Genomic DNA, 13,732 nt, shown 5'->3' on the forward strand with positions numbered 1-13,732 from the left:
TCAGCTTCCCTCAGCTCATCCCACCTATCTCTGCTGGCCCTCCTCCTTGGATATATCTTTCAGCTATGCTGGTATGTATAACATAGATTGAAAATGTATTTAATCGAATGGAATCCACAGATTGCTAATTGAAGATAAATACTTTTACTAAGAGTATTAGTATATTAGTAATTGACTGATTCGGTCTCTCCAGATCTCACAACAATACTATTTCTAGGGTTAATTTTAGATCAATGTTATGCATTTTCAGCCATTCCTGAACCTGAAACCAGAAACAGGCTACTTGAGGGCAATACCAAAATAAATGGTCTATTGATTCTGTCTCCTCGCATCAAAATCTGCAGAGCAGTGAGGCTTGTATGCCCCAAATATTCAACATTTTGTTGGAGGCAAGAATTATACATAATAATTTTAGATGAAAAACACAAATTCTTGAATCTTGCGTCGTTTTATATATCAATTCATACACCATGTAGCATGGAATCAGTACATCGCAAATCTCACCCCAACTATTTTGCAATCTGTATGGCACAGCTGTCAACCTCCTGGTCCTCAAATTAAACTGGTCTACTTTCCTATTTATGCTATTTTCATTCCTCTGCCAGTTTGATCCTTTATATTGGGTAAAATGTAACCTTAATTTAAATAGGAAAGTCCGTTAAGAACAAATTCTTATTTACAATGACAACCTACCCCGACCAAACCCTTACGACGCTGGGCCAATTGTGCGCCGCCTTATGGGACTCCCAATCAGAGACGGTTGTGATACAGCCTGGAATCGAACCAGGGTCTGTAGTGACGCCTCTAGCACTGAGATGCAGTGCCTTAGACCACTGCACAACTTAGGAGTCCATTTTGGGGGTAATGCTGTAATCAATTGGTTGTAATCTTGGATTGAGCAGACCTTCCCATACAATTCTGATAACTTCATGAAAGACAACTCTATCATTCCGATTTACCAAATCATTTTAAAACATCTTTCCCATACATACAGGTATTTTATCAATCAGCACATTCGGTTGATAATACTTGTTGTAACATTTGTTCTATCTTTTCAGGGGGAGGAAATTGAAATTGAAGCCAGTTCTGCAATGCTTGTTTGAAAAAGAGAGATAAGTGAGTAAACTGATATATGACTAAGGAGTTAACCTCTCCATGGTTGCAAGTTTTCTATTGAAATTCATTGTGGAGACCTCATTTATGTATTTTGTGATATGAATACCAAGTATGTCTACTTCACCGTCAGCCCATTTAATAGGTAAACTGCATGGCAATGTAAAAGTTCCAATATGTAATATTGTACACTTATCATAATTAGCGTTTAGTCCAGAGAGTCCAGAAAAGTTATCTAGATCTTTAATGAGACATTGCAGGGATCTAGCTTGCGGACTTAAAACTTGAGTCATCGGCATACATGGACACTTATGTTTTTAAGCCTTGGATTTCTAATCCTCTAATGTTGTTATTTGATCTGATTTGTATAGCTAGCCTTTCAATGGCAATAACAAATAGATATGGTGACAGCAGACACCCTTGTTTTACTCCTCTTGACAATTCAAAACTCTCTGAGAAGTAGCCGCTATTTATTATTTTACACCTAGGGTTGCTTTACATTACCTTTACCCATTTTATAAGAGAATCACTGAAATTGAAAAAATCCAGGCTTTTATAAATAAAATCCAGTCTTACTTTATCAAAGGCCTGTTTCATGATCTTCTATCATTTATCGTACTTGCCATATATTATCTCCAATGTATCGTCCATGTTAAAAACCAGTCTGATCAGGATGAACAATACCTGGTAAAACCTTTTTAATTCAGAGTGCTATACATTTTGTTAGTATTTTTGCATCACAACATTGAAGTGTAAGAGGCCTCCAGTTTTTAAGATAGACTGGATCTTTATATTTGGCATCTGAGTCTTGTTTTAATAATAGTGAAATCAGACCTTCCTGCTGAGTACCTGACAGACTACCATTTCTATAGGAGTAGTTAAAACAAGCTAACAATGGAGCTTTGAGTACATCAAAAAAGGCTTGATATACCTCTACCAGTGTGCCATCAAGCCCTGTGTTTTTTCCAGACTGAAAGGATTTAATAGCCTCTAAAAGTTATTCCTCTGTAATTTGGCCTTCGCACTGATCTTTCTGTACATTTGTTCATTAAAAAATATATATATATATATTTTTTTTTTTAAAGAATTCCTTACAGTAATCGTCATTCAGTGGGTGAGGATGAGATGGAAAAGAGAACATCTGCTTAAAGTATTTAGTATTTAGTATTTAGCTTCCTCTTTTAAAATATAATTAGGAGAATCATAGATGACTCCATCTTCAGTAACGAGTCTCTGCAAATTATTTTTGTCAGCGTTCCTGTGTTGGAGATTCAGGAAGAATTTGGTGCATTTTTCTCCATATTCCACCCAGTTTGCTTTATTTTTGTAATAGATTACATTCGATTGTTCTTGAATAAGTACCTCCAGTTCTTTTGTTTTTCCTCCAACTTATTTTGTATCTCTGTAGTATTGTTCTTATTGCTATCTACCTGTACTATTAGTTCATGTATTTCCCTTGTCTTTTTAGACAGAAACTGCTTTTTTATTATTGATGAATATTGAATTGAATGATCTCTGAAGGTACATTTAAAGGTATCCCAAACAATAAGGGGATTTGCTGAACCAATATTGTACTGGAAAAATCAGTTATACATTATTTTGCTTAGTTAAAAATAAATTGTCCTCCAGTAAACTTTGATTACATTTCCAATATCCCCAAGTGGAAATTCTATAAGAGTTATGTGAAGGAAAATTAGATGATCCAATCGCATTCTGTCTCCTATTAAAACTTTTTTCACCTTTGATGCAAGAGAGAAATAGGCAAGAAAGTAGTAGCTTGATTAAGTCTCATCCATGTATATCTCACTAGTTCGGGTGTAGATGTATTCACTGAATCAAAACAGGGCACAAAATATACTCTTTTTTTTTTACACAATAAATCGGTATAGTCAATCTATTATGGTATTTCTGATGGAACCATTCTCTACTTTTGAGAAAATTACCAAGTCATTAAAAGGGTTTTAGATCATCCCAGTAATGGTAATTGCTCCACGAAGTTTCATAACAGACAATGGTGAGTGTAACATTTCTTCTTCATGTCTGACAGGCAGAGTGGTGTGTCTCCCCAGGTTCTTAACCTACGTGGTTCAGCTGTACTCTCAGCATTACTAATCACAGCTTTCAGCACCACAGAAACACAGGGGCTGACTCTCTGACTCTCTCAACATTACCTGAATAAACAAGCCCTTCTACCTCCATTCTGTCCGTCTCTACCAGGCTCAGCCTCTGTCTGCATCAGACCTCATATCCTGGCCCCAGATGGTTTTCGAGACCTGCTCCTCTCTCAACCGCTCTCTTTCCTCACCCTCCTCTCGCAACCCATCCCTCCTCTGAACCTCTATAGTATTTCTCCCTCCTCTCTCAACCTCATCCTAATCCCTCCCTTCCTCCCTCCTCCACATCACAGGTTCATATCACCAGGGCTGTCAATCAGCAGGCCACTGGTGAGAGAAGCCATTTTGACTGACAGACACACTCACACTAGAGACAGAAACAGGGAGGAGGGAGAGGTACAAAGGATGAGGTAGTGGTGAGTGAGAGTAAATGGAGGGAGAAAGGGGAGGTATGTGTGTACATGTGAAAGAGAGAGATGAATCAGGGGAGTAAAAGAAGGAAAGCGAGAGAGAAAGCAGCAGATTAACAGTGTGTGAGACAGAGAGAGAGAGAGCGAGGGGAAGCAGGATCGGGGGCTGAGAGGCATTTGGCATTTGGATAACAAAGCAGATAGCCTCTGTGCATTTCAGAGCCCTAGGGAGACACTAACCGCCAAGGCTGCAGATTCCTCCTCTCTCTGCACTAGTCTAGCAAACAGCAAGATGACAGCCATACTGCCTCCCTCCCACAAAGACACATCTCTCCCCCTTTAAACAGCCCATCCCTTCCTGTAACTCATCATCACACTTATATATACCCAGCACAGACACAGTCTACAACAGCCTTGGATAAAAATGTATATTCTAGAAATGCACAATGCATTTCCTTTGCGGGGAATTTTGACCCGAGTGAGTGTAAATGTAACGTAATTCCCTTTTTATGCATCTTTCTTTTTTACTCGTATTCTGACCTTGAATTTAAGCATGAGAATTAGCATGCTATTCACCCGCAATTTGTTTTGGGTGGAGATCAAAGAAATTAAGGTGTGGCGGAGGTGTCTACAGATACACCGTATGCTGACCTTTAATTAATTCACTCATAATTTGACCAGCTTTACGCACGATGAAACAATGAATAAGGTCGAGCAACTGGTCAGTTCCAAGTGGAACAACATCTACTTTCTTTTCCCGATGGAAATAACACCATTCTCCATGCACGATAAATTACAAATTGACAAGTGCTATTGATGAGAGCTAGGTAAATTATTAAGCCATTTAGATAAGGGGATTGTAAATATAAAGGGCAATTGATTTATGTCTATTTTACCTTATGATCACTGGAGACAAATGTGAAACCAGTCACATGGCAGCAAACTGAAGCATGTCAACATATCACCTTTTCTACAGTGAAGTTTATGAAACGCTGTCCTTATAACTTGCATATATGAAATGTGGAGACCCAAGCTATAAACGTCTGTATCCATGCTCAAATAACAGTATAGGTCCAAACCTATTGAGTTGTTTTTATGAGTTCTAGAATGTTTTAATTATATGTCCAGACTTTTCAGTGTATGTTTAACCATTTTTATCGTGTAAATATTAGCCACAATTGGTAGCCACAGTCAGTTATCCTCAAATACATTTATAACTGTCACTTTAGTGTTAGTTTCCTTAAATGTTGCATCATTCCATTCCATTGTTAGTTTACCTTTTTTTCCTCTGCGATGTTTGTGTTTTGGTTCCTGAGGATCACTAGCCATAGTGGATCATACTGTATTAGGCTGTATTCCATGTTGGGCAATTATTTGGAACATGTAACCTATTTGGATCATTATGGAATGCACACCATACGTAGCAGTTTAAACCTGGAGCACACCATACGTAGCAGTTTAAACCTGGAGCCTGGTGCACAGTTCACGACAACTGGAACGTTGTCATCACAGTGACATGATTAGTGAGGATTATTATAGTAGATTTACAGGACTACTGGTCAACACTTTTCTCACGTTCCAATATTTAATGGATTGAACAATTGAACCTGGCAACATTCAGGATGAATCAAACCACTGCTTTAGATAAATGTACTGAAAACCATATTGAATGAAAAGTTCACGAGAAATTCTGTTAGCCAGCAAGTGGCAGGTTTTTCAGCAGTTGAATTCAATTTATTATGTGCGCACAAGGGAACCATACCTGCAAAGCCTGTTATGCACCTTCATAAGGTAAGTCTGAATACCAACTACTGAGAAGTGTGTAGGAAAGGCGTGTGTAGGAAAGCTGTACATTTCCTAAGTCTGAATCTGTAGACCCTACCGTAAAATGCTTACAAGCCCTTAAGCCCTTAACCAATAATGAAGTTCAATAAATAGAGTTTAAAAAATATTTACCAAATAAACTAAAGTAAAAAAGGTAATTTGTACATGTAGGTAGGGGTAAAGTGACTATGCATCGATAATAAGCAGCGAGTAGCAGCAGCCAAAACAAGGGGGCGGGGCGGACAATGTAAATAGTCCTGGTGGCCATTTGACAAATTTTTCAGCAGTCTAATGACTTGGGGGTAGAAGCTGTTAAGGAGCCTTTTGGACTGAGTTCTGGCGCTCCGGTACCGCTTGCCGTGCAGTAGCAGAGAGAACAGTCTATGACTTGGGTGACTGGAGTCTTTCTCTGACACCGCCTAGTACAGTTGAAGTCGGAAATTGACATACACCTTAGCCAAATACATTTAAACTCAGTTTTTCACAATTCCTGACATTTAATCCTAGTAAAAATTCCCTGTCTTAGGTCAGTTATGATCACCACTTTATTTTAAGAATGTGAAATGTCAGAATAATAGTAGAGAGAATTATTTATTTAATATTTTATTTCTTTCATCACATTCCCAGTGGGTCAGAAGTTTACATACACTCAATTAGTATTTGGTAGCATTGCCTTTAAATTGTTTAACTTGGGTTAAACGTTTCGGGTAGCCCTCCACAAGCTTCCCACAATAAGTTGGGGGAATTTTGGCCCATTCCTCCTGACAGAGCTGGTTTGTCAGGTTTGTAGGCCTCATTGCTTGCACACGCTTTTTCAGTTATGCCCACATATTTTCTATAGGATTGAGGTCAGGGCTTTGTGATGGCCTCACCAATACCTTTTCATTTTTTTGTCCCTAAGCCATCTTTCCACAACTTTGGAAGTATGCTTGAGGTCATTGTCCATTTGGAAGACCCATTTGCGACCAAGCTTTAACTTCCTGACTGATGTCTTGAGATGTATATCCACATAATTTTCCTCCCTCATGACGCCATCTACTTTGTGAAGTGTAGCAAAGCACCCCCACAACATGATGCTGCCACCCCCGTGCTTCACGGTTGGGATGGTGTGCTTCACGGTTGGGATGGTGTTCTTCGGCTTGCAAGCCTCCCCCTTTTTCCTCCAAACATAACGATGGGCATTATGGCCAAAAAGTTCTATTTTTTTTTCATCAGACCAGAGGACATTTCTTCAAAAAGTACGATCTTTGTCCCCATGTGCAAACCGTAGTTTGGCTTTTTTATGGCAGTTTTGGAGCAGTGGCTTCTTCCTTGCTGAGTGACCTTTCAGGTTATGTCGACATAGGACTCGTTTTACTGTGGATATAGATACCTTTGAACCTGTTTCCTCCAGAATCTTCACATGGTTCTTTGCAGTTGTTCTGGGATTGAGTCGCACTTTTTGCACCAAAGTACGTTCATCTCTAGGAGACTGAACACGTCTCCTTCCTGAGCTGTATGACGGCTGCCTGGTCCCATGGTTTTTATACTTGCGTACTATTGTTTGTGCAGATGAACGTAGTACCTTCAGGCATTTGGAAATTGCTCCCAAGGATGAACCAGACTTGTGGAGGTCTACAACTTTTTTCTGAAGTCTTGGCTGATTTCTTTTGATTTTCCCATGATGTCAAGCAAAGGGGCACTGAGTTTGAAAGTAGGCTTTGAAAAACATCCACAGGTACACATCCAATTGACTCAAATTATGTCAATTAGCTTATCAGAAGCTTCTAAAGCCATGACAGCATTTTCTGGAATTTTCCAAGCTGTTTAAGTCAACTTAGTGTATGTAAACGTCTGACCCACTGGAATTATGATACAATGAATTCTAAGTGAAATAATCTGTCTGTAAACAATTGTTGGAAAAATTACTTGTGTCATGCACAAAGTAATCGACTTGCCAAAACTATAGTTTGATAATAACAAGAAATGTGTGGAGTGGTTGAAAAATGAATTTTAATGATTCAAACCTAAGTGTATCTAAACTTCTGACTTCAACTGTATATTGGTCCTGGATGGCAGGAAGCTTGGCCCTAGTGATGTACTGGGCCATACGCACTGCCTCTGTAGCGCCTTATGGTCAGATGCCGAGCAGTTGCCATACCAGGCATGATGTAACCGGTCAGGATGCTCTCGATGGTGCAACTGTATAACTTTTTGAAGATCTGGGGACCCATGCCAAATCTTTTCAGTCTCTTAAGGGGGAAAAGGTGTTGTCGTGCCCTTTTCACAACTGTCTTGGTGTGTTTGGACCATGATAGTTTGTTGGTGGTGTAGACACCAAATAACTAGAAACTCTCAACCTGCTCCACCACAGCACCATCAATGTTAATGGGGGCTTGTTCGGCCCTCCTTTTCCTATAGTCCACAATCATCTCCTTTGTCTTGGTCACATTGAGGGAGAGGTTCTTGTCCTGGCACCACACAGAGGTCTCTGACCTCCTCCCTATAGGCTGTCTCATCGTTGTCGGTGATCAGGCCTACCACTGTTGTGTCGTCAGAAAACTTAATGATGGTGTTTGAGTCGTGCTTGGCCACACAGTCGTGGGCAAACAGGGAGTACAGGAGGGAACTGAGCACGCACCCCTGAGGGACCTCAGTGTTGAGGATCAGCATGGCAGATGTGTTGTTGCCTACCCTTACCAACTAAGGGCGGCCTATCAGGAAGTCCATGATCCAGTTGCAGAGGGAAGTGTTTAGTCCCAGGGTCCTTAGCATAGTGATGAGCTTTGCAGGCACTATGGTGTTGAACGCTGAGCTGTAGTCGTGCTACATGGCGGTAATAATTTAGGCAGGTTGCCTTCGCTTTCTTGGGCACAGGGACTATGGTGGTCTGCTTGAAACATGTAGGTATTACAGACTGGGTCAGGGAGAGGTTGAACATTTCAGTGAAGACACTTTCCAGTTGTTCCGCACATGCTTTGAATACATGTCCTGATAATACGTCTGGCCCTGCGGCTTTGTGAATGTTGACCTGTTTAAAGGCTTTTCTCACAACGGCTACGGAAAGTGTAATCACACAGTTGTACAGAACAGCTGGTGCTCTCATGCATGCCTCAGTTTTGCTTGCCTCGAAGCGAGCATAAAAGGCATTTGGCTTGTCTGGTAGGGTTGTGTCACTGGGCAGCTCGCGGCTGGGTTTTCCTTTGTAGTCCATAATAGTTTGCAAGACCTACCACATCTGACGAGCATTAGAGCCGGTGTAGTAGGATTCAATCTTAGCCCTGTATTGATGCGTTGCCTGTTTGATGGTTTGTCTGAGGGCATAGGGTAGGTATTTCTTATAAGCGTCCAGATTAGTCTTGCTCCTTGAAAGCAGAAGCTCTAGCCTTTAGCTCGGTGTAGATGGTGCCTGTAATCCATGGCTTCTGGTTGGGATATGTACGTACGGTCACTGTGGGGACGATGTCATCGATCACTTATTGATGAAGCCGGTGACTGAGGTGGTATACTCCTCAATGCCATTATATGAATCCTGGAACATATTCCAGTCTGTGCTAGCAAAACAGTCCTGTAGCGTAGCATCCGCGTCATCTGACCACTTCCGTAATGAGCGAGTCACTGGTACTACCTGCTTTCGTTTTTGCTTGTAAGCAGGAATCAGAAGGATAGGATTATGGTTAGATTTGCCAAATGGAGGGCGAGGGAGAGATTTGTATGCATCTCTGTGTGTGAAGTAAAGGTGGTAACTTTTTGAGTGTGTGTATTTTTCACCTGGAAAATACTGGCTCCATATGGCGTCCTCCATGCATTCAGCAGATTGTCCTTCCCTGTACTCACAAACCACTTGCCTGAAACACATGCATGCACACACACACACGCATGCGCGCGCGCAAGCAAACACACAACATTACACTTGGGCTCAGCAGACATATGGACTACACATCTCATTAGCATAAGTATAAAAGTTAGGAGAATGTGTGTGAGTGTGGCAGAGTTGTGAGCTTGTACGTACCACACGAGGCGAACTTGAGTGAGAGCACACAGCTCTCGTGGAGGTGCAGCTGATACTTGTCTGGTTTGGAGACGTGCAGCACTTCTACATTACTGCTCTCCATGCCCACTGCCAGCCACTCTCCTGTAGGACAGTAGCCCAGAGAGAAGATCTGGAGGGAGGGAGGGAGGTAGAAGGAGAGAGTGTGGGAGAAAAGCAGAGAAAGTTCATTACACGAGTGAAAGGAACTATCTGACAAAGATCCTCAGCAGCATCATCATGTGTGATGTATTTATTATTCTTCCTGGGGTCCAGAAACATTAAGGCGGTTATATACAGTTGAAGTCGGAAGTTTACATACACCTTAGCCAAATACATTTAAACTCAGTTTTTCACAATTCCTGATCAAATCCTCTTAAAAATTCCCTGGCTTAGGTCAGTTACAATCCCCACCTCATTTTAAGAATGTGAAATGTCAGAATGAAGCAGAGAGGATTATATATTTCAGCTTTTATTTCTTTGATCACATTCCCAGTGGGTCAGAAGTTTACATACACACAATTAGCATTTGGTAGCATTGCCTTTAAATTGTTTAACTTGGGTCAAACGTTTCGGGTAGCCTTCCACAAACTTCCCACAATAAGTTGGGGGAATTTTGGCCCATTCCTCCTGACAGAGCTGGTTTGTCAGGTTTGTAGGCCTCCTTGCTCGCACACGCTTTTTCAGTTATGCCCACACATTTTCTATAGGATTGAGGTCATGGCTTTGTGATGGCCACTCCAATACCTTGATTTTGTTGTCCTTATGACATTTTGCCACAACTTTGGAAGTTTGCTTGAGGTCATTGTCCATTTGGAAGACCCATTTGCAACCAAGCCCTCATGATGCCATCTATTTTGTGAAGTGCACCAGTCCCTCCTGCAGCAAAGCACCCCCAAAACATGATGCTTCCACCCCCGTGCTTCACGGTTGGGATGGTGTTCTTCGGCTTGTAAGCCTCCCCCTTTTCCCTCCAAACACAATGATGGTCATTATGGCCAAACAGTTCTATTTTTGTTTCATCAGATCAGAGGACATTTCTCCAAAAAGTATGATATTTTACCCATGTGCAGTTGCAAACCATAGTCCAGGTGTGACAAAACTAGAGCCTGTAGGACCTGCCTTGTTGATAGTGTTGTTAAAAAGGCAGTGTAGTGCTTTATTAGGGACAGACTTCTCCCCATTTTAGCTACTGTTGTATCAACATGTTTTGACCATGACAATTTACAATCCACGGTTTGTCACGCCCTGATCTGTATCACCTGTCCTTGAGATTGTCTCCACCCCCCTCCAGGTGTCGCTTATTTTCATCAATGTATTTATCCCTGTGTTTCCTGTCTCTCGGTCACAGTTTGTCTTGTATGTTTCCAAGTCAACCAGTGTATTTCCCGTTCTCCTGCTTTTTGCATTATCCTTTTTCTATTCCTCCCTTTTGACCCTTGCCTATTTCTGGACTTTGTACCCGCCTGCCTGACCATTCTGCCTGCCCTGACCACGAGCCTGTCTGCCACTCTGTACATCCTGGACTCTGATCTGGTTTTCACCTTTTTGCCTGTCCACGACCATTCTCTTGCCTACTCTTTTGGATTAATAAACATTATAAGAATCCAACCATCTGCCTCCTGTGTCTGCATCTGGGTCTCGCCTTGTGTCTTGATAGTACGAACTGTCTGTGACAGACCCAGCAGACTTGGACCAGCTCCGCCAAACTGTCTCCCTGCAGGGAGCCACCATTGGAAGACAGGAGTTGCTACAGGGCCTTTTGGAAGGGCTCAGTTCCTTGACAGAACGCCACAATGGAGCAAATCAGGAGGTTAGCTCAGAGACTGTCTGCCACCTCCTAAAAGCCCCCAATCACCCAGTAATTTTCCCCCTATCTGTGGTGAGCTTGTACAGCCTATCCTGACTCCCCGTGAACCCGGCTTACCGATACTCGGGGAATCCTGGTACCTGCAGGGGTTTTCTTTCTCAGTGCTCACTTATTTTTGAGCTACAGACATCTTCGTTTTATTCAGACTGATCGAAGATAGCATGTATAATTACGCTAATGTAGTGAAGGGCGCTCTCCTTGGCTACGGTAGTTTGAGAACAACAATCTGCCATTTGCGGTCATTTGGAGGAATTCATGGCAGAGGTGAGAAGTTTCCGGTATCCGGGAGAAAGGCGGCCAGCAAACTCATTGACTTACGTCAAAACTCCCATAATGTGGCAGACTACATAGTGGACTTTCGCACATTGGCCGCCAATAGTGCCTGGAATCCAGTCTCTTTTCGATACTTTTCTGTACAAACTATCTGAGGAGGTAAAGGATGAGCCAGCTGCTTGGGGACTGCCGATAGACCTCGCCTCTCTTATCGCCTTAACCATTATAATCTGAGGAGGTAAAGGATGAGCCAGCTGCTTGGGGACTGCCGATGGACCTCGCCTCTCTTATCGCCTTAACCATTATAATGGTTAAGGAGTGAGAGGAGGTCTGGTCTCTGGCACACTCGTGCACCCGATATGGCGCGTTCACCTCCTATGGAATCCGGAAGTTTCCGAAAGCAGCTCTTCCGAGAGGAGTCGAAGTCACCCGAGCTCTCTCGTGAATCTACGACGGGTGAGTTGGATACTCCTGAGCCTATGCATTTGGGAAGAACTAGGCTATCCGTTTGGGAGCACTCACAGAGGATTAATAATACCTGTTGTCTGTGCTGTGGAGGGGCAGGACACTTTATAGCTACCTGCCCTATTAGGAAACCCTTGTCTCTAGTGGGTACCAGTACTATGGTGAGTCAGACTGGGAGTTCCCTAATTTTCATCACCTGCACACTCCCTTTTTTGCTCTTGTGCTGTGGGGAGACCAATCTAAGTCTCTCCAAGTGCCCATTGACACTGGGACTGATGATAATCTCATGGATGCCACAATAGCTTCGGAGCTTGGTATTCCCACTCAGCCTCTCTCTGTGCCCATGGATGCAAGGGCACTGGAATGCTGCATAATAGGGGAAGTCACCCATAGTACTGTGCCCATTCAATTGCGGGATTCTGGTAACCACAGTGAGACCATACAGTTCCTCCTTATGGCATGTTTTCCAAGTTGGACCTTCGGAATGCCTACCACCTAGTTCAGATATGTGAGGGGGATGAGTGGAAGACAGCCTTCAACACAGCCAGTGGACATTATGAGTTATGACCAGGTCATGACATTTGGACTCACCAATGCCCCCGCTGTCTTCCAGGCTTTGGTCAATGATGTGCTCCGGGACATGCTAAACCGGTTTGTGTTCATCTACCTGGACGACATCCTGTTTTTTTCCTGACCTGCACAAGAACATGTACTCCATGTCAGACAGGTCTTTCAGGGCCTCCTGGAGAACCAATTGTTCGTGAAAGCCCAGATGTGTGAGTTCCACCACTCTACAATCACCTTTCTGGGATATGTCATTGCTGAGGGCAATGTTCAGATGGATCCTGGTAAGGTGAAAGCAGTGGTGGATTGGCCTCAACCAACATCCAGGGTGCAGTTGCAATGGTTTCTTGGGTTTGCAAACTTCTACCGTCGTTCCAGTCGGGATTACAGCACCCTGGCGGCCCCCCTCTCAGCACTCACCTTTCCCAAGGTACCGTTCAAATGGTCTCCAGCTGTCGACAAAGCCTTTTGTGTACCTGAAGCATCGGTTCACAACAGCACCCATCCTCATCCATCCGGAACCCTCGCATCAATTTGTGGTGGAAGTTGATGCTTCGGATGTTGGAGTGGGGGCCATCCTGTCCCAGAGATCTGCCCAGGACCAGAAGCTTCATCCCTGTGCCTTCCTGTCCTATCGTCTCAATCCTGCTGAGAGGAACTACAATGTTGGCAACTGAGAACTCCTGGCGGTGAAGATGTCATTGGAGGAGTGGTGTCACTGGCTGGAAGGAGCAGAACAGCCATTCCTGGTCTGGACCAACCATAACTTGGAATATCTCCGTACAGCAAAGAGCTTCAACTCAAGGCAGGCCCAGTGGGCCCTCCTGTCTACCAGATTCAACTTTACCATTTCCTACCGTCTTGGGTCTAAAAATGTGAAGCCTGATGCTCTCTCACACCTATACAGTTCTTCTGCTACACCCTCGACTTCCAAAATCATTCTCCCTACCTCATGCCTTGCTGCCACTGTGGATTGGGGTATTGAGAACCTGGTTCACAAGGCGCAACGTTCCCAACCTGGACCTGAAGGGGACCTGGCTAACCGGTTGTTTGTCCCTAACACAGTCTGGTCCCGGGTCCTGGAATGGAC

The 13,732-nt window shown here is 43.1% G+C and overlaps 1 protein-coding gene across 5 annotated transcripts in view; it reads right to left on the reverse strand.

The window, feature by feature from the left end:
- LOC115108336 (transducin-like enhancer protein 4) overlaps positions 1-13,732 on the reverse strand; it is a 103,880-nt gene that overhangs the window by 3,932 nt on the left and 86,216 nt on the right. For all 5 annotated transcript variants that reach the window (XR_010460928.1, XM_065009019.1, XM_065009020.1 and 2 more), the window contains exons 18-19: positions 9,453-9,603; positions 9,212-9,288 (exon numbers count right to left, since the gene is read on the reverse strand). Coding sequence is in view for 4 of the 5 variants with exons in the window: in XM_065009019.1 (XP_064865091.1) it covers positions 9,212-9,288; positions 9,453-9,603 (228 nt within the window). In the remaining variant the exon portion in view is untranslated. The remainder of the gene's footprint in view (positions 1-9,211; positions 9,289-9,452; positions 9,604-13,732) is intronic.

The sequence above is a fragment of the Oncorhynchus nerka genome, linkage group LG24 (assembly GCF_034236695.1).
Source record: "Oncorhynchus nerka isolate Pitt River linkage group LG24, Oner_Uvic_2.0, whole genome shotgun sequence".
Lineage (NCBI taxonomy): Eukaryota > Metazoa > Chordata > Actinopteri > Salmoniformes > Salmonidae > Oncorhynchus > Oncorhynchus nerka.